This window comes from Neoarius graeffei, chromosome 3 (assembly GCF_027579695.1).
Source record: "Neoarius graeffei isolate fNeoGra1 chromosome 3, fNeoGra1.pri, whole genome shotgun sequence".
Classification (NCBI taxonomy): Eukaryota; Metazoa; Chordata; class Actinopteri; order Siluriformes; family Ariidae; genus Neoarius; species Neoarius graeffei.
In genome coordinates this window covers 22,064,088-22,090,587 of record NC_083571.1, presented here as the reverse complement: position 1 = coordinate 22,090,587, position 26,500 = coordinate 22,064,088, and the positions used below count along the sequence as shown (strand labels likewise).

General features: G+C 42.1%; 1 protein-coding gene across 7 annotated transcripts in view; it reads right to left on the bottom strand.

Annotated features, from left to right (window-relative positions):
- Window positions 1–26,500, bottom strand: part of map3k4 (mitogen-activated protein kinase kinase kinase 4) — a 216,237-nt gene that overhangs the window by 67,402 nt on the left and 122,335 nt on the right. For all 7 annotated transcript variants that reach the window (XM_060916493.1, XM_060916494.1, XM_060916495.1 and 4 more), the window contains 5 exons: window positions 19,827–20,084; window positions 7,760–7,912; window positions 2,203–2,360; window positions 1,894–2,010; window positions 1,661–1,760 (listed from right to left, as the gene is read on the bottom strand). In XM_060916493.1, coding sequence (XP_060772476.1) covers window positions 1,661–1,760; window positions 1,894–2,010; window positions 2,203–2,360; window positions 7,760–7,912; window positions 19,827–20,084 — 786 coding nt within the window. The remainder of the gene's footprint in view (window positions 1–1,660; window positions 1,761–1,893; window positions 2,011–2,202; window positions 2,361–7,759; window positions 7,913–19,826; window positions 20,085–26,500) is intronic.

Here is a 26,500-nt window from a genome sequence, read left to right as displayed (position 1 = left end):
CTGTAAAATTTAGCTTTACTGTGAGCTCCGTTGGCAGAGTTATTCATTTTTAAAGCCGGCTGGATCATGTTAAATATTTCAGCGGAAAGCAGTGCTCTCGCGGTGCTTTCGTTTGCGAACAATGGAAGACCTGAAATATAAAATATTTAATAGTGCACATGAAAAAGGCTTTGTATGAAACGTCTTAACTCTTGGACGAAATGGTCACTGGATGAAGTGTCCTGATCCCCTCGTCTCCTCTATGTACTAAGCCTCAGTTTCCTCGCTGTCTTTCTATATCACGGACGTAATTCTAAAAAAATCGGAACTGGCCACGGTCACTGTTGTGACCACAACCATATACAGCACTGTGGCAGCAGGGGTGTGGCCAAGCGCCGGTCTGTGACAGGAGGGCGGAGTCAGGGAAGGTAAGTGGCAGAATCACTACACCTGTTGTCAATTAACCTGTGTTTGTGTGCGTCTTCCCAGTGACCACGCCCTATTTAAAGAGGGAGAGCAGAAGAGCTCATCCCCAAACCAGACGCCGGTTGTGTGTTGGTGTGTGTCTGAATTGGAAATTGTTCACTGAAAAGTGTGTCAATAAAAGCCGTATTTACAAACCTGATCTCTGTCCTGCCGTCCTCTGTGCTCCACCGTGCTCCCGGGTTTCAGCACCACTGTAACAGTTCTAACGAAGGGGTGGAGCACAGAGGACGGCAGGACAGAGATCAGGTTTGTAAATACGGCTTTTATTGCCACACTTTTCAGTGAACAATTTCCAATTCAGACACACACCAACACACAACTGGCGTCTGGTTCGGGGATGAGCTCCTCTGCTCTCTCCTCTCCCTCTTTAAATAGGGCGCGGTCACTGGGAAGACATGCACAAACACAGGTTAATTGACAACAGGTGTAGTGATTCTGCCACTTACCTTCCCTGACTCCGCCCTCCTGTCACAGACCGGCGCTTGGCCACACCCCCGCTGCCACAAGCACAAAGATATGGCATAGCTAAAAGAACACTTAAAGCAGTGGAAAAACAAAGAGAGCTGCGCACGCGTGACACTGTTTTGTGTGGAATGTCGCTTGACCCCGCATTTGTATCTCCACCAACATGGCCGACATCCGGGTTTCTATTTCGCTTTGATGTCACTTGCAAGTCAAGGATTCTACATCACCTGACTCCGCTAACAATATTTCATAAGCATCTTTTCAGTTGACTGGGGGTCAGTGCATAGAACATACAAAAAAGTGCGCTCTGAGAGCACAATATCCCCTGCTACAATATATTGCAAACGAAATTGCAATATGCATATTACTGTCCTATCACAAAGCCTTTTGCCAAGTTTTATGAAATTCCTCCAAAGATTGTGAGAGGAGTTGATTTCAGAAGGTGAGAAGCCTTTCCGGGACGGATGGACAGACTTCGCCACAACATAATCTCTCTTCGGGCCTTTTGGCCAGCAGGGGATTTTTAAAAAAAAAAAAGAAAAAAAACCCACCACTTTTTGGGGAAACAATCATTAAACAATTAAGAAATAACATGGAATGGCTGGATACTTTTGGCTTTATACAGCTACCATGGAAAATAAAAGTGGTAGTTAATTTATGAAATGAAATAAGTGTGTGGTCAATAACATACATTGACGATGAATAATTAAAGAGACTTTTATTGCCTTACCTTCCGTAGCATTTTGGCGAATCCCAGTGCTTTCGACGCCCGCTCCCTAGCCTCATGGAAAAGCTCTTTGAGAGATCGACTTGTCTCAATCACAGATCGCCTGTGTGACCAGTCATAAATGATTTGTATGTCATGTAATAGAAGACACAATTCTCCAGCTCTCAATCTGTTCATATCCAAATACTTTGTAATTAGCATATATTGATATGTTGCAGTGGTTTGTGTTATTCTACCTGATCTCATCCAAGGCAGTACTGCCATCAGCACTTTCCCAAAACTCATCACAACTCTTCTGAAGGCCTGTGTCCAGAAAGTCCCCAGTGGATCTCAGCAGCATGCCAGCAATGTCACTGGAATCAATGAAGGAAAACTTAGCTTACTCAGCTAAAAGTCCAAATAAATAAATAAATGGATGGATTTCACAAAAAGATAGATTTATTCTGGGTGACAAAGAAGCAGCCATGTTCATCTGTTCAGTGGCGCATACAGTCCAATTGGCTAAGAGGTTGAAAATGTGGAAAAGGTTAATGACAGTAATTTACCAAAAGAGCTTCCCAGACTGCGCTTCTCCACCACGGATGTATGGAGTGATGACCTTGGTGAAGTTCCACTCCTCCTCAAGTAGGTTTTTCAGGCTGTGGGAAGCTTGAGGAAGCTGTTGCAACATCTCAATCCAACTGCGCATGTAGCCAAAATAAACCTGCATACATCATTGAGCTTTACTGTTAGGAAGTATATAATAATAATAATAATAATAATAATAATAATAATAATAATAATAATAATAATAATTTATATAACACCTTTTTCCAAACCCAAGGTTGCTTTACAATTATTGGGGGGTGGGGGGGGAGAAGTCCACCAAATAGGGGTCAGGATGTCATTCCAAATGGTGTAGCAGCCACAGTCCCACCAAAAGGCGCACAAAAACAAGTCCCACACTGCCAGCACAGCCGCCGCACTGCTGGGCAACATCACTCAGAACACCATGCCATGGATCCACAAAGCGATCATACACGCACCGCCACGCAGAGCGCTGGTATGTCCCAAACCACCTGCACAGCCGCCGCAACACCACCGAGCAACATCGCTCGGAACATCACGCCAAGCACTAAAGGACTGATGCACAGAGCACTGGACAACCACGATGTTAAAACGAGCAATGAGCTCACTGCGGTCCATAGCTAGGAGCACAGGCATCACCCACAGCAAACCAAGGCCTGGAGGGAACGGACACCCAAAACCGGTGGACAAAAATACTCAAGCAAAAAACAAACAAACTACACGAACACAAATAAATAAATAAATAAATAAATAAATAGCTCCGGTGAGAAGAGGCAGCCAGAATGTGCATGACATTCAACCAGAAACGGAAAATGTATTTGGTCAGGTTTAGGTTTTTGAAATTCTTTATTCATTACAGCAGAACAAATACAGAGCAGGCAAGTTGCTTACACTAGTATCTTTAGGTAACGTGAAATCCGTCAACTTTCCTAACATCTTGACAGCTCGACAGTCTTCCCCCTTTGCAGACATCACTAATCTCTCCAGTCTTTAGAACATATACTCTTCCTATAACTTTTGGTTTCTAAGATTTTCAATGACTTTTCTCCTCTTAAGACTGGGCTGGTTCCATCCACTCATACCTCTCCTTGGGTTACCCTGGAACTTTGTACCATGAAATCTGCAAGTAAGCATCTTGAGCGCTTATACAGGAAGCTTGGCCTCACTGTCCATGCCATGGCCTAGAATGATCGTTTGCTCAGGGATGCTCCAAATGCTTCATTCATTACTCCTATATCATCAGCAATGGCAGTGATGAGCCCAAAACACTCTCAGAGCTACTTGCAGTAACTACCACTAACTCTGTGGAAACGTGCTTTGCTCAAAACTCTTTGACCCACTTGGCAAGTACTGATTCTGACTCTCTGGACTCAGTACTAACTCTAACCCTTTTACTGACCAGGGGTGAGTTTCCCAAAAGCCTCTTAATGCTAAGAACATCTTAGCTAGGAGAGAGAGTGTTCATTGTGATGCTCCCTCTACCATTTAACGATGATCGTTGTGCTACAATGCTTTTGGGAAACCCACCCCAGTATGATCATGTGCCAACCTCCCTCATCCAGGCCTGTTCATCTATTATCCAACACCCCATCTCACGAATAAGGCTACATCCACACGACAACGAGATTTTTTTTTTTTTAGCAGGTAAAAAAAAAAAAAAAAATTATATATATATATATATATATATATATATATATATATATATATATATATATATATATATATCACGTCCACATGGGCAACGGATCAGTAAAATATCAGGTCCATATGGCAACGCTTGCTGAAAACGATGCAATACACATGCCACACCTCTACGTGCGCTGTAAGACGGTCCCATCGGAGACACCAGAACAATAGAAGAAGTAGGACGCATGCGCATGTAACGGGTTTATTTTTTTCCACTTGCCATTGTGTGTAGTGGTGGGGAAATTCTGCACTGGCCCTTTAAGTAGTTATGGGAACGAGGCGCTGGCCTCTTTCAGTTCGTTTTGGAAATGCAAGCGCCAATGCCACTGGACGTTTGCAGCCCGTCCTCAGCAGTGTATTTGTGTCTCATTTCTTCAGAATAAAAAGACTGGTGAACAACACAACGCAACGTCTGTTACACGCATAAACCCCTTCTTCTACCCGGCGTGAAGCACTCACAGGAACAAACACACAACAACAAGAAGATGATGGCTGCGACTACGCGAGGAAATCGTGCCTTCTGTGTGTACAAATTAGTTTTATTAGTGTGCATAGTTTTATATAACTTAATTTTCTTATTGTGTGTGAACATTTTGAAAAGCATTTTTATATAATTTATATAACTTTTTATATTGTGCGTGAACATTTTGAAAAGCAGTCTTATCCAATAAAAAAAAAAAGAAATTCAAGAAATGGTTCAGTTACTTGTTTATTTAAAAGCTGTATACAAAAGTGAATGCAATGCAGTGGTTCACACAAAACAGTCTGTTGAAGGGTCTTCTGACCCTTTTCCCCTCTGCCTCCATTATAGTCAGGTAACTGTTGCTTTGTGTGGAAGGCTGTACTTTCTGTTCATCAAAGCAGGTGTAAATTGTCTGTCTGGCAGGTCAGTCAGGTTAATGTGTAAACAATTTCAATTTCTGTTGTTACGAATGATGCGCGCGAGAGTGCTGCTTGTTCTAGTCATGTGGTTGTGACGTCATCGTAAACAAATCCGTTCTACTCATCCAGACGACTTCGCAAAGGCGCCGTTGCCAGATTTTTTCACTCTGGAACCCGTTCTCAAAAGATTTCGTTTTGGGGCACCCAAAACGCCGGTGCCGTGTGGATGCCAGGCCGAAACGATAAAAAAATTTTATCAGATTCACCTGAATCCGTTGCCGTGTGGACAGGGCCTAAGTCTCTTGAGACTGGTTTTGTTAGTCTCCACCTTTAAACTATTATGGTTATGCCAATTCTAAAGAAATGTGGCCTTGATCCTTCAGAGCTCTCTAATTGCAGACCTAGTTCCAATGTCCCAATTCTGTCTAAACTGCTAGAACAATGGTAGTCAATCAATTACAAAACTACCTTGCCAACAACAACCTTTTCAAGTCTTTCCAGGCTGGTTTATATCCTCTGCAAATCACTGATGCCCCTTTGCCACCAAATCAGTTCCAGGGCTGGTTCGGGGCCAGTGCTTAGTTTGGAACCGGGTTTTCTGTTTCCACTGAACAAAGAACTGGTTTTGGGCCAGAAAAACCAGTTCCAGGCTATCACCAAATCTCTGCTGGGCCAGAGGAAAGAACCGCTTACGTCAGCAGGGGGGCGGAGTTGTTAAAACCAACAACAGTAAGACCGCGAAAGATCGCCATTTTTAAGTGACGAGAAGCAGCAGCTGTACAAACGCGAAGTCATCCATTATTATTATTATTATTATTGTTGTTATTGCTGCTGCTGCTTCTTCCGTGTTTTTGCTTCGATATTTGCGCCAAGGTTTATGCAAACGTAGCGACGTAACTGACGTATACAGCGACGTAATGACGTGGCTTCCCTTAGCACCGCAAGCTATGGAAAAGCAAACTGGTTCTCAGCTGGCTTGCAAGTTGAACGAGTTGTGAACCAGCACCAGCACCGAACCAGCCCTAAACTGATTTGGTGGAAAAGGGGCATGAGACAGCTCTTGTAAAAGTCACTAATGACCTCCTTCTGTCTACTGATTCTGCTGTACTCCGTATCCTTATTATCCTAGACCTGAGTGCAACCTTTGACACTGAACCACCATGTCCTTTTTTCCGTCTGTTCTCCATTGGTATTTCTAGCACTCCTCTTGCTTGGTGTACAACCCATCTCTCTGGAAGACTTCACTTTGTTGATAAATGTGTCATCTACTGCCCCTGTTACATAAGGAGTCTCTGGAGGGTCTATTCTTGGTCCCCTCTTCTTAATCAAACATATTCTCCCCAATGGTGGTATAGTTTGGTGTGATAATCTTATGCCACTTTTCCACTACAAACGCGGCTGAGTCGGGCTGAGCCGTGCCGTGCTGAGTCGGGCTGAGCCGTGCCGTGCTGAGTCGAGCTGAGTGGGGCTGTTGGAGTTGCATTTCGACTACAACCGCACTGAACCGTGCTGGCTGGAAGTGGGTGGACACATTGGGTGGAGTTAGCGAAAGTGGGTGGACGTCACGTGATGTCGTTAAGCGGCGCAAACAGTGACATCAGTGAGCTTTTAAGTGGTAGTCTCACGACCCGAATAGTAAACAATAAACATGGAGGACATGGAGTCGTTAGTGTTGCTGGTCTTGGTGCTGTGGCTTGTTGTCACCGACAACGCAGACAGATACTGGCAAGAGCGTATAGATGAGGCGAGGCGCATAAGGCTTTAGAAATTCTCGTAATTCGTAATTCTTCTCCTTCCGGGTTTACGGTGTTTACAGATCCCAGCGTGCTGGCGGGGAGTGTGTGGGCATGTGAGGACACTCCTCCTCACCAATCAGTGCACAGGGGAGTGTCTGCTCACGCCCCCAGCCTCACTCGGCACGGTTTGGCTCGCTTCAGCCCCACTCCAAAACGGTGCGAGTTTTAGGGGCTAAGCAGGGCTGAAGCGAGCTGAGTCGTGCTGGTTTTTGGTAGTCGAAACGCGAGCCGTGTCGGGCTGAAGTGAGCTGAAGCGAGCTGAAGTGAGCTGAAAAAGGGTAGTGGAAAAGGGCCATTAGACTCCATTGTTATGCAGATGGTACTAGATCGACCACAGCTCTGCCCCTACACCATTAACTGCATGCATCAATGATCTGAAAACACGGATGGATGCTAACGTTAAGTTAAATCCAGATAAAATGGAGATTTTTCTTGTCAGTACTAAAGCCATTCTTAATAGAGTTCCTGAATTCTCCATCGACATTGAGGGCATCATTGTTAAATCCTCAAACACTTAACAACTTTGGTGTTATTTTTGACTCCACCCTCTCTTTTGAATCCCAGTCACTAACAGCATTTTTCTTCAGCTCCATAATTTAATCCGATTTTGACCCCTACGCAATCTAAGGTGCCAACACCCTGGTCTATACTCTCATTACCGCTTGTCTAGATAACTAATTCCATCTTCACTGGTATATCTGCAAAAAACATTAATATACTGAAACTTATTCAAAACTCAGCTGCCAGAGTCCTTACATACACTAAGTGGTTGGCACATATTACACTCATGGTCAGTAACACTGGACGCCTGTGCCATCCTGGGATAAATACAAACTACTGTACTATTCCTTACATTTACAGCACTCCACGGTCATCCACCACCATCCCCCCATTACACTGTGCTGTAATGCATTTGTGACGAAGGCTTCCACTTCTTCTTCAGGCCTTGCTTAGACATGCATGAAAAGTGTTTTGGCATATGAACTCTCAATTTTCTGATCATGAGCTTATGGTGGTCTGTCATATGGCATCATGATTATATGTGTACACAGTATTTGGACACTAGTAAATGTTGGTATAAAAAGGAGATGAGACTATTCTAACACAAAATAAAACTTTCATTAGTAGTACTGCTTGGAAAAATGTAATAAAATGTCACCCCCTAACTTGCCTCGAGCATTTCGTGGAGATCTTCCTCAAACTCATCAATGTTGGCCTTGGTCTGCAGTCCTTGCGAGTCAGAAACGATGCCATGTAGCATGAACTGGTAGTACTGTTTCATAAGGAGCCCACCTTTCAGGACTTCTTTACACTCACGCACCAACTGCAACACAGTTACAAACACATTTTCTCAGTTATTTCCCAAAATGGCAGAAAACATGAGGTACATATTACACACTGAATACAAATTCAGAAGTTATATTTAATGTCTGGAATCAATTCACGTCAGTCTAAAGTCTCACGTCTCCAAGTCTTACTTGTATATTGAATTTTTAGTCATGCACTTTGGTTAACAATGAAACTGTCAGCTTCAGATGATTTACTGTACATAAGTAAAACAGTGCTGAACATTTTTGTAACTGAATGTTATATTAAGGGCTTATGATTTGAAGTAAGGTCATGGCACTTGTCAAGGCCAGTGCTTCCAAACCAACCTCAGTAAACACACTGCAAAAAATGGCCTTTCAAAAATAAGAAATAAAAAATTAAAACAAAGCATATTTGCTTGAATCAGGTGAAAAAAATCTGCCAATGGAACTAGTCAAATTTGACTTGGTAAGATTTTTTAAAGTAAGATGAAAAATCTAACCTGTTTTTAGATGAAATAATTCCAAAATAAGATTGGGGAACTTATTATGCGAGATCTGATTAACTCAAAATAATCCAAATAGTTCTTATAACAAGATCGTACTTCTTACATTTAGCCATTCAAGTCATTTTTATTTATTTCATTTTAAGGGTATTTCACTTAAATTCAGTTTCTACTGCTAAGACTGTCATGAATTTAAGACGACACGTGTAGCATTGCAACAAGTTTATTTTTTTTCCCCATTTCAACATTCAAACATTAAAACATCTCTTAAGATTCCACTTCCCCAGGACCTCAGGCACCAAAAAAAAAAAAGTTACGCATTTTGACTTACAGTGCTTACACAACGCCAAAGCAACAGTGCAGTGTACAAGGGTTTACAAGATCAGGCACAAAAAAAAAAAGGTCTACGCATTTTGACTTACACAATGCCAAAGCAACAGTGCATTTTGGGGGCACTGACTATTCGTATGTACGAGGGGTACGTACGTACGTACAAACAAACAAACAAAACACACTGAACTTAACCTCACAGCATTCCAAAAAGACCTCACTAAAACGCCCTCCACTCACTCATAGCCTTTTTGAAGGCACTTGTCTGGTCTAGAGTCTGTACAGCATCTAGAAGGAGCTCACTCTGAATGACTGAGAAAACAGTCGCAGTAAACTTAGGATATGTAAGGTGGAGTTGAATTGAAATGAAAGATTCAAAGATTTCAGTAAAGTTCATTTATTCCCAAAACAAGCATACTTTGTTTTTTTTTTCTTGAAACAAGATGAACCGCATTTGACAAATGTCCAAAATGTACTTACTTGTTTAAAAAAAAAAAAAACAAACTTGTTTTATTTTCAAAGGTGCTCCAAATAAGACTTTAAGACATTTTGTCTATACAAGATTTTCAAGATGGACTGTCTAAAAACTAGCCTTTCTAGCTCAATGAGGTTTTGCTTGTTGGGCAATTATGTCTTATAATAAGGGTGGCTAGATGTTTTGACTTGAAAATAGACAAATAAACTTCCTAAGATTTTAATTTTTTGCAGTGCAATGTGTCTATGGACCTTGCTTTATACTCAGGGGCACAGTCATGCCCGAAAAGATTTGAATGGATTTGAGCCCCTCAGTTCCAGTGAAGAGAAACTGTAACGTGTACAAAGACATTCCAGACAATCAGGTGCCTCCAACTTTGTGGCAAAAGTTTGAGGAGCTTATGGTCAGGCATCCAAGTATTTCTGGCCATAGAGTATATCTATCTATGTAGTGGAGAGTCTTCAATTAGTCAGTATTTATTTGACCAGTAATATTTTACCTGCTTATCATTTAGGATGTGTCCTATAGAGAGGTAACAACACAAATGTCCAACAATAATAGTTATGACTCCTGGTGTCTGTAGCAAAAAAGGCATTGTGAATTCCCCTCCCCCCATCATCAGAAAACAAATGAGTGACACTAAAACATTTACCATAAGAGGAGGAAAAAATCCTTCCTGTTGGTAACCAATTTAATTAAATCTCTCCTGTATGGCTCTTAGGCTACGGTCACACTACAGCTCATGACGCTTTGTGATGGGTTATGAATGAAAACGAGGCATTTGGTGGCGATGCTTCCCCGAGCTTCAGAAGTACTCCCAAACCCATCTGCGAGTATTTGCCACTTAGTTTGCCAACGAAAACATTGCTACCAAATTTCAATGCACGCACTGAATTTTTTGCCACTCACAAGGCGGGGAGACATCGAAAAACAACTCGCAAAGCTCAGAGAACGTTTGCTGCGCGTCACATGATTGGCGGCTATGCTACCAATTTATCACCACCAAGTATTTGAAAAGCCATCGTGAGCTGTAGTGTGACCAGGGCCTTACTTAAAACACACTCGTCTCTTTCTTGTGTCATCTTTTTGGATACTCTCCCAATTGGAGTCGTTGTCACCCTAATAAGGAAAGACAACATCTTTTAAAACCTAAAAATGCTTCCTGCACTCGTTTGTCATCTGCCTCCACAGCATACACAGAGTAAGCCCTGCCAAAATGACTCCTAAAACATTCCATTCGGACATAAGCCTCTGTGGTGGTAATACCACGTGTACTCTCTCGCTCAGTATCAAACGGAATTTGTCCTATGGTAAGTGCCAGATGTGTCATTCATTGCACACATTATGGACCCCCCTGTTCCTGTCACCCTCTGATCATATCTACTATTGCACAACTTATGTCCAAGGGAGGCCTTTCTGGCTGGTCTAATTTTTTTTTTTAAGCATATTCCGAGCTCAAAGGTGCCCAGCCTCAGGAACAGGAATCCTGATAGCTCCCAATCTCGACGTTGTACGTGTTCTTCCCTGGGCCTTTAGCAAGCAGGTGAGTCCACATGCCGAGTACACATCGATATTCTCAGTGTTACTACCCTGGGGGTCACTTATAACCATTGTACTAGAATTGCTACCATGTCACTATGTTCTCGTTTATATATGACAGTATACATTTATTGGGTTTGTGAAGATCATGATTAAATCACGGCTTCCTGGTCATTTCAATTTTCCAGGGTGCTGCTATCCTGCATTGGTTATCCCTGATATTTCTGTGTATTCCTCAAACCCTTGGCAAACTCCTCTGCACCTTTACCAGAACCTTAAAATGCATATCACGGGTAAATTCAAGAGCAAGATCAATGTAATTCTCCTATTTTATATTAAACTTTGGTCAAATATCTGTCACATTTTGCATTTTGTGCAATTTTTTTACCTTGTGCAATACCAGAAAAATTCAGTTGAAATCAAGCCATTTGAGGCGAATTGGTCCGCCTCTGAAAAAAACTTGGCATTTGGATTTTCGTGACATCATGTGCGGGACGCCTCCCTCTGAATCCTATGTCAGCGCTGGTTTGTTTATGAGAAAACGACCTGGTGGTTTTCTGCAAATTTCTTCAACCTTATCACGTAATTATTAAAATGGTTAACAGATGTATCGTAGGAGGGTGTAGCAACACCAATCTTGATGGGATTAGTACTCATCGTTTCCGACATTGCGCTCAGGTCCATATTTCAATGTAAAATCGCTAGCTGTTAAACTTGGTCTACACAGGCTGTGCACTGAAACCGTGCAAGCTCTCGCAGCCTGCTGGCGCTTCCACAGGTGACATCACTAATCTGGCTCCAGACTCCCTTGGGATTTTTTCAGACATATTTTTTTTTTTTTCTGCTGTAGACAGATGGCCTTGTGCAAAATTACCCTTCTGGATGAGTGTGTAAAGGGACATACTTTCATATAAAAAAAAAACAAAAACAAATTTGGTCCAGGATATGCACTTTAAGAGAAGTGCATATCCTGGACCAAATTTTTTTACCACTGTGAGACATCCCCTTTTCTCTTCACAACAGTCTGTAAACGTCTGGGGACTGAGGAGACAAGTTGCTCAAGTTTAGGGATAGGAATGTTAACCCATTCTTGTCTAATGTAGGATTCTAGTTGCTCAACTGTCTTAGGTCTTTTTTGTCGTATTTTCCGTTTTATGATGCGCCAAATATTTTCTATGGGTGAAAGATCTGGACTGCAGGCTGGCCAGTTCAGTACCCGGACCCTTCTTCTATGCAGCCATGATGCTGTAATTGATGCAGTATGTGGTTTGGCATTGTCATGTTGGAAAATGCAAGGTCTTCCCTGAAAGAGACGTCGTCTGGATGGGAGCATATGTTGCTCTAGAACCTGGATATACCTTTCAGCATTGATGGTGTCTTTCCAGATATGTAAGCTGCCCATGCCACACGCACTAATGCAACCCCATACCATCAGAGATGCAGGCTTCTGAACTGAGCACTGATAACAACTTGGGTCGTCCTTCTCCTCTTTAGTCCGAATGACACGGTGTCCCTGATTTCCATAAAGAACTTCACATTTTGATTCGTCTGACCACAGAACAGTTTTCCACTTTGCCACAGTCCATTTTAAATGGGCCCAGAGAAGACGTCTGCGCTTCTGGATCATGTTTAGATACGGCTTCTTCTTTGAACTATAGAGTTTTAGCTGGCAACGGCGCATGGCACGGTGAATTGTGTTCACAGATAATGTTCTCTGGAAATATTCCTGAGCCCATTTTGTGATTTCCAATACAGAAGCATGCCTGTATGTGATGCAGTGCCGTCTAAGGGCCCGAAGATCACGGGCACCCAGTATGGTTTTCCAGCCTTGACCCTTACGCACAGAGATTCTTCCAGATTCTCTGAATCTTTTGATGATATTATGCACTGTAGATGATGATATGTTCAAACTCTTTGCAATTTTACACTGTCGAACTCCTTTCTGATATTGCTCCACTATTTGTCGGCGCAGAATTAGGGGGATTGGTGATCCTCTTCTCATCTTTACTTCTGAGAGCCGCTGCCACTCCAAGATGCTCTTTTTATACCCAGTCATGTTAATGCCCTATTGCCAGTTGACCTAATGAGGTGTAATTTGGTCCTCCAGCTGTTCCTTTTTTGTACCTTTAATTTTCCAGCCTCTTATTGCCCCGTCCCAACTTTTTTGAGATGTGTTGCTGTCATGAAATTTCAAATGAGCCAATATTTGGCATGAAATTTCAAAATGTCTCACTTTTGACATGAAATGTTGTCTATGTTCTATTGTGAATGCAATATCAGTTTTTGAGATTTGTAAATTATTGCATTCCGTTTTTATTTACAATTTGTACTTTGTCCCGACTTTTTTGGAATCGGGGTTGTACATAATTTGGTGACTTGTCCAGGGTGTACCCCGCCTCTTGCCCATAGTCAACTGGGACAGGCTCCAGCTTGCCCGTGACCCTGCACAGGATAAACAGTTATGGATAATGGATGGATGGATGGACAATGTGATAAGTAAACCTGTAAGTAACCATATAACTATCAGATCAGCAATTAGAATGTTTTACTCCCCTTAAAGAGACCAAACTAATTTTACCAATTTCATCAAAATCTTCAACTTGTGTACTAGATCCCTTACCCTTACCAGAGGCAAATCAAACTACTTCTTCAAAAAAAAAATAATTCTTCCCTGAACACTATGTACCTAAATACTTTAAACTAGTAGTTACAGATCCTTGATTTAAAAAAAATAAATAAACCCTGACCACGACTTCTGTCAGCTGTCCAAATATAGGCCAATATCAATCCTCCCTTTTATCTCCAAGATCCTAGAAAAAGCTGTCTCACAGCAGTTATGCTTATATCTACATAGGAATAGCATCCATGAGATGCATCGGTCAGGATTTAGACCTCATCATAGCACAGAGACAGCACTGGTTAAAAGTAGTAAACAACCTACTGTTGGCGTCTGATCAGGGCTGTGTCTCCCTGCTTGTATTACTTGACCTTAGTGCAGCCTTTGACACCACTGATCATTCCATTCTCCTGGATGTACTAGAAAATGTTGTGGGAGTTAAGGGAACGGCCCTCTCCTGGCTCAGGTCTTATTTAACTGATTGCTATCAGTTTGTAGATGTAAATGGTGACTTCTCTATGCATACTCAGGGAAAGTTTGGTGCTCCACAAGGTTCTGTCTTAGGCCCACTGCTTTTTTCTTTATATGGTACCGCTGGGTGATGATATTCTAAGTATGGTAGTAGCTTCCACTGTTATGCTGACGACACACAGTTGTACGTTTCTGAAAAGCCAGATGAGAGACACCAGCTTAATAAAATTGAGGAATGTGTAAAGGACATTAGACACTGGATGCTTATGAACTTCCTTCTGCTTAACTCTGACAAGACAGAAGTACTTGGACGAGGACCACATGCAGCTAGAAGCAAGTTTTCTGATTACACCGTAACTCTGGATGGCCTTTCTGTTTCTTCAGGCAGCAGTAAAAGACCTCGGTGTGATCACTGACTCCAGTCTTTCATTTGAAACTCATATCAATAACATTACGAAGATAGCTTCACGTGCAGCAGTAAAAGACCTTGGAGTGATTGTTGACTCCAGTCTTTCATCTGAAGCTCATGTTGATATTATGAGGATAGTCTTCTTTCATCTCTGAAATACTGCTAAGAAAATAAATATGTCGCCACTACACAAGGGGGGGGACTAGTTCATGCCTATTATCTCTAGGTTGGATTACTGTAATGCCGTACTGTCTGGATGTTCCAGTGGGTACATAAACAAGCTCCAGTTAGTCCAGAATGCAGCAGCAAGAGTCCTTACTAGGACCAGAAGGTATGACCACATCACCCCAATCTTATTCCACACTACAATGGCTCCCAATCAAATTTTGCATCAATTATCAATTATAAATCATCCTACTATTGGCCTATAAACCACCGAATGGTCTCGCGCCACAGTACCTGAGCAAACTTCTGGTCTTTTATGATCCACCACGCCTACTTCGATCAAAAGGTGCAGGCTATCTGCTGGCACCTCATATAGTGAAGGTGACATCAGGGGCCAGAGCCTTCTCTTACAAAGCCCCACATGTTACATGAAACAGCCATCCAAGTAGTATTTGCGGCTCAGACATAGTCTCAGTGTTTAAGTCTAGGCTGAAAACACACTCGTTTAGTCAAGTATTCTGTTAATAGCTTTTTATTTAGTAAACGTGTAGATCTGGAGGGTTCTCAAGCATAGTGTATTTTGGTAAACTGGGATGTCTGGTGGAGTGGCTGACCACTATATGTCCCAGGGCTCCCTCATGTCTGTGTTACCTTCTGGCTCTCTCTTTTAGTTATGCTGTTATAGTTAGTCTTGCTGGAGTCCTTGCTTGCACTCAGCAAAAAACGTATACTGTTCTTAACCATTAGGTGACAACTATCATACCCAACAATCTGCATTGCAAGCCCTCTCTCCCTCTTGTTCTGTGTATGTAGAGTTACAGTTCACTCCTAAGAAAACAACAATGCTGACCTCTCCTACTTTCCAGACATGTCTGATCCATCCTGATACCCTACTTCTGGCTCTCATCACTTTACTCCTGCAAGGATGAGCCCATCCATACAGCCCCTGATCCATCCTAATGCCAAAATGTGTTGTTTCACTTGCTTGATGTTTGACTGTGGTGTTTGGCTGTTTAGCAAGTTGTCAAATTGCTAGCTTTTAATCATAAGCCAAGTTAGCCCATTTCATGAGGTTTAGCTGCTAGCTACAGCTCGAGGTGATGTTAGCAAACTTGCTAGATAACACGCAGACACTGGTACTGGTAAGTGCTCATGTTGGTTGCTGTCTAGCTTTGTTGGCCAGCTTGCCACCCAAGTTTGCATCACTTTGTGTCAGGGGCATCCAATTTTTGTAAGCTTAATTTTGTTGATTAGCTGTTTTCTGTCTATTAGCATCCCTAAACATTAGATATGTTGGTGGTGTATGGTTCTGGTTACTTTAGCTTGGCATGCTACTATTCCGAGATGTGCGCAATACTTCACAAACTTTGACTAGCAGCATACATGTATACTTCAAGACCAAAGTAGTGATCTGTCTCATGGCTAGGAGGAAAACAATGACAATCCACTAACAGTGTACACCCCTACCGATGTTATTTATGAAAGACTATGACGTAGACTGTAACCTTATTGGTGTTACCCCTGTCTCAGGGAGATTTGTAGTTTATCCAAATGACAAAAGTAATCTAACCTCAGTCCTGTCTCAGGCTAGCATGCAAATAAATACATTCATTCCACACCATTGTCAAACAAACATTGTCAATATTATGCCAATAAGCCTTGAAAGCTTGAAACTTTGCAAACTTCTTTCAGCTAGCTTATACAAATGCAAATGCACAACTGTCCATGAGGGGAGCTCAAATTGTAATTTGTTCTTATGACAGTGACGCAAGAGTGAATAACACTGCCACTGTAGGGGGAGCTCAGGAGTGAACACCACCAATTCTCAGGTAATGGGGCTTTAAGTTAAGGTGCAGAACATCACTGGGAAAGATAGTTTTGGTGAACTGGGATGTTTTGATGCTGTCATCTTCCAGACGATCACTCAAACTTGAGGGAAGTGTTGGAATGCTTTATGTTCCAAGGTGCCGCCGTGCCTGTTCTACACGGTCCCACACAGACACCCTCAAAATCAAATTTGCCAAAAATTAGTTTGCCCATGACGCACCTTTTCTTCAGTAGATAATGCTTAGATACAGCAGACTAGTACAGAAGAACTGCTGCTGTTCCATGATGGACCATGATGTACATACTGAACATTTATGAAGCTTGGAAACTGACAAATGTATGCATTTTGTATATTTCAATTATATACACATTACATTAAATATAATTTATTTAATACATTTAAACGTTTGTTGTTTTGAACTTGCTAGGGGTAAGAGTTGACTTTAAAAGTATAGGTTACAGTTTCTCTATCTCTCAGAACTTGAAGTGAGAAGCTAACATGAACCTTATTGCCAAAAAAGGCCCAGCAAAAGATGTACAGTGGTGCTTGAAAGTTTGTGAACCCTTTAGAATTTTCTATATTTCTGCATAAATATGACCTAAAACATCATCAGATTTTCACACAAGTCCTAAAAGTAGATAAAGAGAACCCAGTCAAACAAATGAGACAAAAATATTATACTTGGTCATTTATTTATTGAGGAAAATGATCCAATATTACATATCTGTGAGTGGCAAAAGTATGTGAACCTCTAGGATTAGCAGTTAATTTGAAGGTGAGATTAGTCAGGTGTTTTCAGTCAATGGGATGACAATCAGGTGTGATTGGGCACCCTGTTTTATTTAAAGAACAGGGATCTATCAGAGTCTGATCTTCACAACACATGTTTGTGGAAGTGTATCATGGGACGAACAAAGGAGATTTCTGAGGACCTCAGAAAAAGTGTTGTTGATGCTCATCAGGCTGGAAAAGGTTACACAACCATCTCTAAAGAGTTTGGACTCCACCAATCCACAGTCAGACAGATTGTGTACAAATGGAGGAAATTCAAGACCATTGTTACCCTCCCCAGGAGTGGTCGACCAACAAAGATCACTCCAAGAGCAAGGCGTGTAATAGTAGGCGAGGTCACAAAGGACCCCAGGGTAACTTCTAAGCAACTGAAGGTCTCTCTCACATTGGCTAATATTAATGTTCATGAGTCCACCATCAGGAGAGCACTGAACAACAATGGTGTGCATGGCAGGGTTGCAAGGAGAAAGCCACTGCTCTCCAAAAAGAACATTGCTGCTCATCTGAAGTTTGCTAAAAATCACTTGGACAAGCCAGAAGGCTATTGGAATGTTTTGTGGATGGATGAGACCAAAATAGAACTTTTTGGTTTAAATGAGAAGCGTTATGTTTGGAGAAAGGAAAACACTGCATTCCAGCATAAGAACCTTATCCCATCTGTGAAACATGGTGGTGGTAGTATCATGGTTTGGGCCTGTTTTGCTGCATCTGGGCCAGGACGGCTTGCCGTCATTGATGGAACAATGGATTCTGAATTATACCAGCGAATTCTAAAGGAAAATGTCAGGACATCTGTCCATGAAGTGAATCTCAAGAGAAGGTGGGTCATGCAGCAAGACAACGACCCTAAGCACACAAGTCATTCTTCCAAAGAATGGTTAAAGAAGAATAAAGTTAATGTTTTGGAATGGCCAAGTCAAAATCCTGACCTTAATCCAATGGAAATGTTGTGGAAGGACCTGAAGCGAGCAGTTCATGTGAGGAAACCCACCAACATCCCAGAGTTGAAGCTGTTCTGTACGGAGGAATGGGCTAAAATTCCTCCAAGCCGGTGTGCAGGACTGATCAACAGTTACCAGAAACATTTAGTTGCAGTTATTGGTGCACAAGGGGGTCACACCAGATACTGAAAGCAAAGGTTCACATACTTTTGCCACTCACAGATATGTAATATTGGATCATTTTCCTCAAGAAATAAATGACCAAGTATAATATTTTTGTCTCATTTGTTTAACTGGGTTCTCTTTATCTACTTTAAGGACTTGTGTGAAAATCTGATGTTGTTTTAGGTCATATTTATACAGAAATATAGAAAATTCTAAAGGGTTCACAAACTTTCAAGCACCACTGTACTTCCTGTCACAGCTGTCAAAAGGCCCAGTTACACACAAATCACCACCGAGTCTGTCGTCACCATCTAAATATGAGTCTGGTTTGGCTCTGCAACAAGTAATGAGCTGAACTGACTGCAGCATCCTGTTAGGCCAGCTGAAAAGCTCATAGAAAGAAACCTCTCTCAAAACTTTTTCTCCTCCAAAGCCAGGAAATGAGCAGAAAAACATAAGTCAACCCTTCATACACAGGCCACCGGGTCTAGCCATGAGATATCACCGAAGGCCTCCCGACTGACCATGCCAGATTTGCTTCATACTTCCAAAGATTAAATGTCATAAGCCCCCGCCCCAAAAAAGCACCCACAGTTTGCAAAATTTCAGACTTACATCTTCATTAGTTTGAGGAATAAGGGGATGTGGCTCACATTATCATAAAAAACCCTTCCCCCCCAATCACTCATTTTTACAGTAAAATTTGAACTATAAAGATGTAAGGCTGAAATTTTGCACGCTGTTTCTTGGGACTAATGATGATCTTTGAAAGTATGAAGCAACTCTATAATGGTCGGACGAGAACATTTTCTGAAATCTGGCGATTTGAGGCAGATTTACCCCACTACATATTTGATCTCTTTACCTTCAGATAGAATGTAGGACCCACTAGGATCCTGGAATAACTTCTTTTCACATGCAATCAGACTTACGGAACAATTAATTGCCCAACAAACATGGTGACTGTCATTGTGCCTTTTTGTTCATGATGAACTTTGGGCAATATTTATCTGTGCATCAATCCCCATAAGTGCACTTTATATATATTATATAAAAAAAAATAAAAATAAGAGTTCCAAGTCAAACAGCTGACTGGTGAAGCCATGGCCTAATGGTTTGAAAAGCAGCTTTGAGACCAAAAGGTTACCGGTTCAATTCCCTGGACCAGCAGGAATGGTTGAAGTGCCCTTGAGCAAGGCACGTAACCCTAACGGCTCAGAGTTTGTTGTACGTCACTCTGGATAAGAGTGTCTGCTAAATACCTGTAATTTAATATTATGAATCAAATTCCTTGTATACTCTAGTATACTTGACCAAGAAAACGTGATTCTTAATTGTGATTTTAAAGCAAGTGACATGACCAGCTCGGGGGTAGACAGCACCAACACGTTGATCCAAATTGTTATTTAGTCCTAGCTATGTTTGTTAGCAAACTTATAGAGCTCAGTACATACTGGATTATATCATGGTATGACCAGAGGTACATTTTTAATTTATCATCCAGATATGTGGGATTTTTTTGGTGGAATGACTGTAATAACAACCACCACCACCACACAATTTGAGTATTAGATATTAGAACTAGGGGGAAAAAAAAAACCTGTGTTGGAGTTAAACAGAACTTCAAGATCAGGGTTGGGTTACACAATGCAAAACAACATATACTGCATGTGCACATCGACATGTAAATTACCTGCTTGATGCTGAGCAGTGAGGGCTTTCCAGCAGGTCTTTGTTCCAGGCGCAGTTTGAGGCACTCATGAATGACATTTAGCAGTACACGGCAGAGCACCAAGAAGGCTGGACGAAAAGAGGGGAGGTCCATATTCTGGAGCTCCACACACGAGACCTGCCCTGAAGCTGACTCCTCTTCCAAATGTCCAGCCAGGTGACGAGAGAGTTCAGGCAGGTAGTCACTGTACAGCAAGGAACAGTCTGGAACCTCAGAAAACTGAAAAATACAAACAAATGTCTTTAAAACTAATTAAAAATAATGTGTACACATGCAATAAATATCACTAACAGAGCTGAACTGAACATCTACTGGTAATACAGAGCAGCAGTGTGGGAAATAAGGAAGTTTAAGCAGACTGTCACAGGACAGACAAGTCTGAAATGTTGGCTGTCTGTCCAAATTTCAGCCTGTCCAAATGATGGGCCAAAGGTCCGGGGCCCTCAGGAGCTGAAGGGCTTTAGATGCCTGGAAATGGCTCCTCAGCTATTTCCAGGTACATTTTTGTGATCTTCAAAGGTCAATTTATACTAGACATTAGTTGCTAATGACACTACAAATTGAATATAATTTACAAGAAAACGCCAGAAGACTCAAGAAAAACCTGCTTAAAGTTCTACCCAAGAAAACAATAGCACACACAGGTCAGTTCCACGTCTAGAAAAAAGTATAGGGGGCCAAGGATGTTCCAGTCGGTTACAACTTACTGGTCCTCATATACAGGTACTATAATAATACTCATGAAACATTATGTCAACAATGGCTATTTGATACTACGTTTATAATAAGTCTGTAAGAAATTTAGTAATTAACAATACAACTCCTCTTACATAAGAGTTAAAATTTTGAGGACGAGATTCCAAGTAACTTTGTAACAAAATGATTTTTAAAATGAATCCGAACTAGACATGGTCATATCATTTGGCGTTCAGACTAAAATCTGCTGGACTAGAACTTAGAAAATAGAAGAAAATAAAAACGCTATTAAAATATAAATCTACAACCGACAAAGCACATGACTGACTGTCACTCTTATTATGAATTTAAAAAAAAAAAATTTAAATAAAAATGCACATAACCATTGATTGGCAGTTTGGCACCTAACATAATACTGTACCACAAAGCTTCTTGTAAACTGAACTCCTAATCAACTGACTGGATCAATCAAATACAGTCAACCCTAAAACACTAGTTCAACTGCATCATGCAATAAAAAACAGTGAATACTGAGTGTATTATTATTATTGCCTTATTTACTGTCTCACTCGGGGAGAAGGATGTGCCTATAAATTTTGGCAGGGCTAGGACCTTTGGTGGCAGAGCCAGGGCTTGTGCTAAAGCTTTCCGCAACCCGTGCTCACTCCTGACGTTGGATCGGACCGAGCCTGGGCTTGATCGAAAGGTCTTGGGGAGAGAGAGGGGCCTGGAAAGTTTGGCAGGGCTAGGACCATCGGTGGCCGAGTTACAAAATTTTAAAAGCTGGCTTGAGCCAGGGCTCATATTAAAGATTTCGCCGAGCAGCGCTCGTACAGGGGTTTTGGGGTGAATAACGGGCCGAGCTGTGGTCATAGTGGACCATGCCTGTACTGGTTTAAAAGGGCTCGAGGAGAGGGATGTGCCTGTAAAATTTGGCAGGGCTGGGACCATCGGTGGCCGAGTTATGAATTTTTAAAGTCTGGCGCCCAGAGGTCCCCGTTTCACAGACCGTGTTACGACAATGTATTTGCCCAGTGTAACGTTTGGAAGAAAATTAGAAGCAGATTAGACCCATAGCTTTACAATTTTTCATGGGCCATCCAGTTTGATGCTTTTGAAATGCAGATGGACAAATTCAAATCATTTTTTATTGGCCATCCGGTCTGATGCTTTTGAAATACAGACGAACAAATGCAAAAATTACTGGTAAACGTCCGTCAGTCAGGCCTTATTTCCCCACACTGGAGCAGTCAGTTATTCTCAAATAGTGGGTCGCTATAGTCTTTACGAATGGATTTTATAAATAGTGTGAAATTCTCTCTTCCTCAAAAGAAAATGGGGGGAAAGAAACCCTCAGGAAGGTACACAAAAATATAATCTGGATTACATAAAATATGGCTTTACTTGCACAGAAGAGAGGCATGGTTTGTGCAGACCACAGATTCAAAAGGCATTTAGAGACAAAACCCTCAAGCCATGAAGACAAACATTTTGAGGTTTCAAAAGAAAGCAATGGGATCTGGACAGATTTTCAAAAACATATGCACTATTCAGGAGAAAACACTTTGTTCTCCATCACAAACTCACTCATCACATTGCAAAATGAGGAAGGGGAAAAAATGACAGAAGAATCCTCAGGTTGCCCACTGATTTGCACAGGCTATGATTTCAGCTCTGTTGTAGATAGCTGCAGTTAAAGGCTACGTTTACATTAGACCGTATCTGTCTCGTTTTCTTCGCGGATGCACTGTCCGTTTACATTAAACCACCTGGAAAAGCCGGGAAACGAGAATCCGCCAGCGTCCACGTATTCAATCTAGATCGTATCTGGTCCGGTGCTGTGTAAACATTGAGGATACGCTGTGCTGAGCTCTAGCTGGCGTCCTCATTGGACAACGCCACTGTGACATCCACCTTCCTGATTCGCTGGCTTTGGTCATGTGACGTGACTGCTGAAAAACGGCGCGGACTTCCGCCTTGTATCACCTTTCATTAAAGAGTATAAAAGTATGAAAATACTGCAAATACTGATGCAAATACTGCCCATTGTGTAGTTATGATTGTCTTTAGGCTTGCCATCCTTCCACTTGCAAGTAGTAAGTGATATGCGCTGGGATCACACACACAGCGGCTCAGTCCCGAATCGTGGCTTGTGCACTTCACTCGTGCGCTCTGTGAGCTGCGCAGGGCCGGAGTGCGCACCCTCCAGAGGGCACTCGCTGTTCAGGGCGGAGTGATTTGGAGCGCAGGATGCCTGCGGAGCCAAGCGTATCCGTGTATTGGTGTTGCTGTGTGCACGGCTAACGGTTTTAGTGTAAACGCGAATCGTTTTAAGAATGTTAATCTGATGATCCGCTGATTCGACGTAATGTAAACGTAGCCAAAATATGTAGCTATTTTTCCCCAAAATGTAAACCACCATTCAGAAATCAGGTGGGGGGATAAGTACACCCTTCCTACTTGCATTATCATTAATAGAGCAAGTAGCAGCCAGATGTTCCTGGTACTAATGAAATGCACAAGATTAGTTAATCATCAAGAACTGTGACTGCCTCTATAGGAGCAGAAATTTTGGCTGTTTTTGTTCTGGAGCCCTCAGGTACATGTCTACATCCAGCCAAGAAGAAATACCATCAGCCATGACCTCAGAGAAGCAACTGTTGCTGCTCATCAATCTGGGAAGGGTTACAAAGCCATCTCCAACCAATTTCAAATTCACCATTCTACAGTGAGAAGGACTGTCTACAAATGGAACCTTCAAGACAGTTGTCAATCTTCCCAGGAGTCCCAGAAAATTCAGTCCAAGGTCAAACTGTTCAATGCTCATGGGACCATACAGGTTTCCGTAAGCACATTATACGTTTACATCCAAGACAGCACAATCACAAAAAGGCCGAACAAGTCTGGCTTTCATGGACAGGCACCTAGGAAAAAGCCCTGCTCACCAAACAGAATATGGTCGCACAACTTTGCAAAATTACATCTCAACAAACCCCAAAAAGTTCTGGAACTTTCCTTCAGACTGATGAGACCAAGGTGGAGATGTTTGGTCATCACACACCCAAATTTGGCAAAAACCAAAATGTGTTGGTTTACCTTTTGGAATAAATGGCTACAGATTGAAATCTGTTGTTTTTTGTCATCGCCTGAGTATATTTGTTTGTTTATAGAAGTTGGCGAGGACCAAAAGCCAAAGTCCCTTCCACACCAGGATCTGGCCTTCCCGGGTAGTTTCCTGTCCCAGTACTAACCAGCTCTTTGAGGTGCATGGGCGCAGTGCCGATCTCAGTTTCGATAGCCCTCTGCCTCTTGCCTATACATCTAGGGTTTCAGTGGGGTGCTGGTCCTCTGGTAACCGCGAGAGTTCGACTTCCCTATTCGCATCTGTATTGCAGCATGCCTTGCCAGATGGCAGTAGGTACCATTTTTATGATGGTCTTTGGTATGACCCGACCGCGATTAGAACTCGCAATCTCCCAGTCGAGAGGTGGACACGCTAACCACTAGGCCATGGTTAATGAGGACCACATGATTGTTATTTAGGCAGTGAGAAGAAAGAAAGGGTGTATTTTCTTTTTCTCATGACTATATTTATATTTATGAGGTACAACCTTAACAACGCAATCTGTAAGTTGATTTATTTCCTGTTATCTCAGTTCGTAAGCAATTATTAGCAAACATAGAGGATTGTGGAATAAGTGTAGCATGATAGGAATTTCACAGCCTTCACCATAGTCCTAGGAAGTGTGGAGACAGGCCACAATTCTTCCACAGTGCAGCAAACTGGAACAAATTATCAGCCATAAACTCCACATGAAAGACTAAATCTCAAGTCGCATTTCCAACCAGGTCAGTATGAAGATGCTGGTTAGAGCATTTTAGAACTGTGTGCTGTTCGGAAAATTTTCAAGCCAGGCATGTTTTGCTGTGAAATTAGGTTTCCATATACAGTTAGGTCCATAAATATTTGGACAGAGACAACATTTTTCTAATTTTGGTTCTGTACATTACCACAATGAATTTTGAACAAAATTCAGATGCAGCTGAAGTTCAGACTTTCAGCTTTAATTCAGTGGGTTGAACAAAATGATTGCATAAAAATGTGAGGAACTAAAGCATTTTTTAAACACAATCCCTTCATTTCAGGGGCTCAAAAGTCATTGGACAAATTAAATAATTGTAAATAAAATGTTCATTTCTAATACTTGGTTGAAAACCCTTTGTTGGCAATGACTGCCTGAAGTCTTGAACTCATGGACATCACCAGACGCTGTGTTTCCTCCTTTTTAATGCTCTGCCAGGCCTTTACTGCAGCGATTTTCAGTTGCCGTTTGTTTGTGGGCCTTTCTGTCTAAAGTTTAGTCTTTTACAAGTGAAATGCATGCTCAATTGGGTTGAGATCAGGTGACTGACTTGGCCATTCAAGAATATTCCACTTCTTTGCTTTAATAAATTCCTGGGTTGCTTTGGCTTTATGTTTTGGGTCATTGTCCATCTGTATTATGAAACGCCAACCAATCAGTTTGGCTGCATTTGAGCACACAGTATGTCTCTGAATACCTCAGAATTCATCCGGCTGCTTCTGTCCTGTGTCACATCATCAATAAACACTAGTGACCCAGTGCCACTGGCAGCCATGCATGCCCAAGCCATCACACTGCCTCCACAGTGTTTTACAGATGATGTGGTATGCTTTGGATCATGAGCTGTACCATGCCTTCGCCATACTTTTTTCTCATCTCATCTCATTATCTCTAGCCGCTTTATCCTTCTACAGGGTCGCAGGCAAGCTGGAGCCTATCCCAGCTGACTACGGGCGAAAGGCGGGGTACACCCTGGACAAGTCGCCAGGTCATCACAGGGCTGACACATAGACACAGACAACCATTCACACTCGCATTCACACCTACGGTCAATTTAGAGTCACCAGTTAAGCTAACCTGCATGTCTTTGGACTGTGGGGGAAACCGGAGCACCCGGAGGAAACCCACGCGGACACGGGGAGAACATGCAAACTCCACACAGAAAGGCCCTCGCCGGCCCCGGGGCTCGAACCCAGGACCTTCTTGCTGTGAGGCGACAGCGCTAACCACTACACCACCGTGCCGCCCGCCATACTTTTTTCTTTCCATCATTCTGGTAGAGGTTGATCTTGGTTTCATCTGTCCAAAGAATGTTCTTCCAGAACTGTGCTGGCTTTTTTAGATGTTTTTTAGCAAAGTCCCATCTAACCTTTTTATTCTTGAGGCTTGAGTGGCTTGCACCGTGCAGTGAACCCTCTGTATTTACTTTCATGCAGTCTTCTCTTTATGGTAGATTTGAATATTGATACGCCTTCCTCCTGGAGAGTGTTGTTCACTTGGTTGGCTGTTGTGAAGGGGTTTCTCTTCACCATGGAAATTATTCTGCGATCATCCACCACTGTTGTTGCCTGTGGGCATCCAGGTCTTTTTGCATTGATGAGTTCACCAGTGCTTTCTTTCTTTCTCAAGATGTACCAAACTGTAGATTTTGCCACTCCTAATATTGTAGCAATTTCTCGGATGGGTTTTTTCTGTTTTTGCAGCTTAAGGATGGCTTGTTTCACCTGCATGGAGAGCTCCTTTGACCACAGGTTTTCTTCACAGCAAAATCTTCTAAATGCAAGCACCACACCTCAAATCAACTCCAGGCCTTTTATTTGCTTAATTGAGAATGACATAACGAAGGAATTTCCCACACCTGCGCATGAAATGGCCTTTGAGTCAATTGTCCAATTACTTTTGGTCCCTTTAAAAACAGGGTGGCACATGTTAAGGAGCTGAAACTCCTAAATCCTTCATCCAATTTTAATTTGGATACCCTCAAATGAAAGCTGAAAGTATGGACTTTATGTCCATGTCCATTACTATAACTTGAATACATTTCAGTAAAAACAGGTAAAAAACAATTTGTGTCAG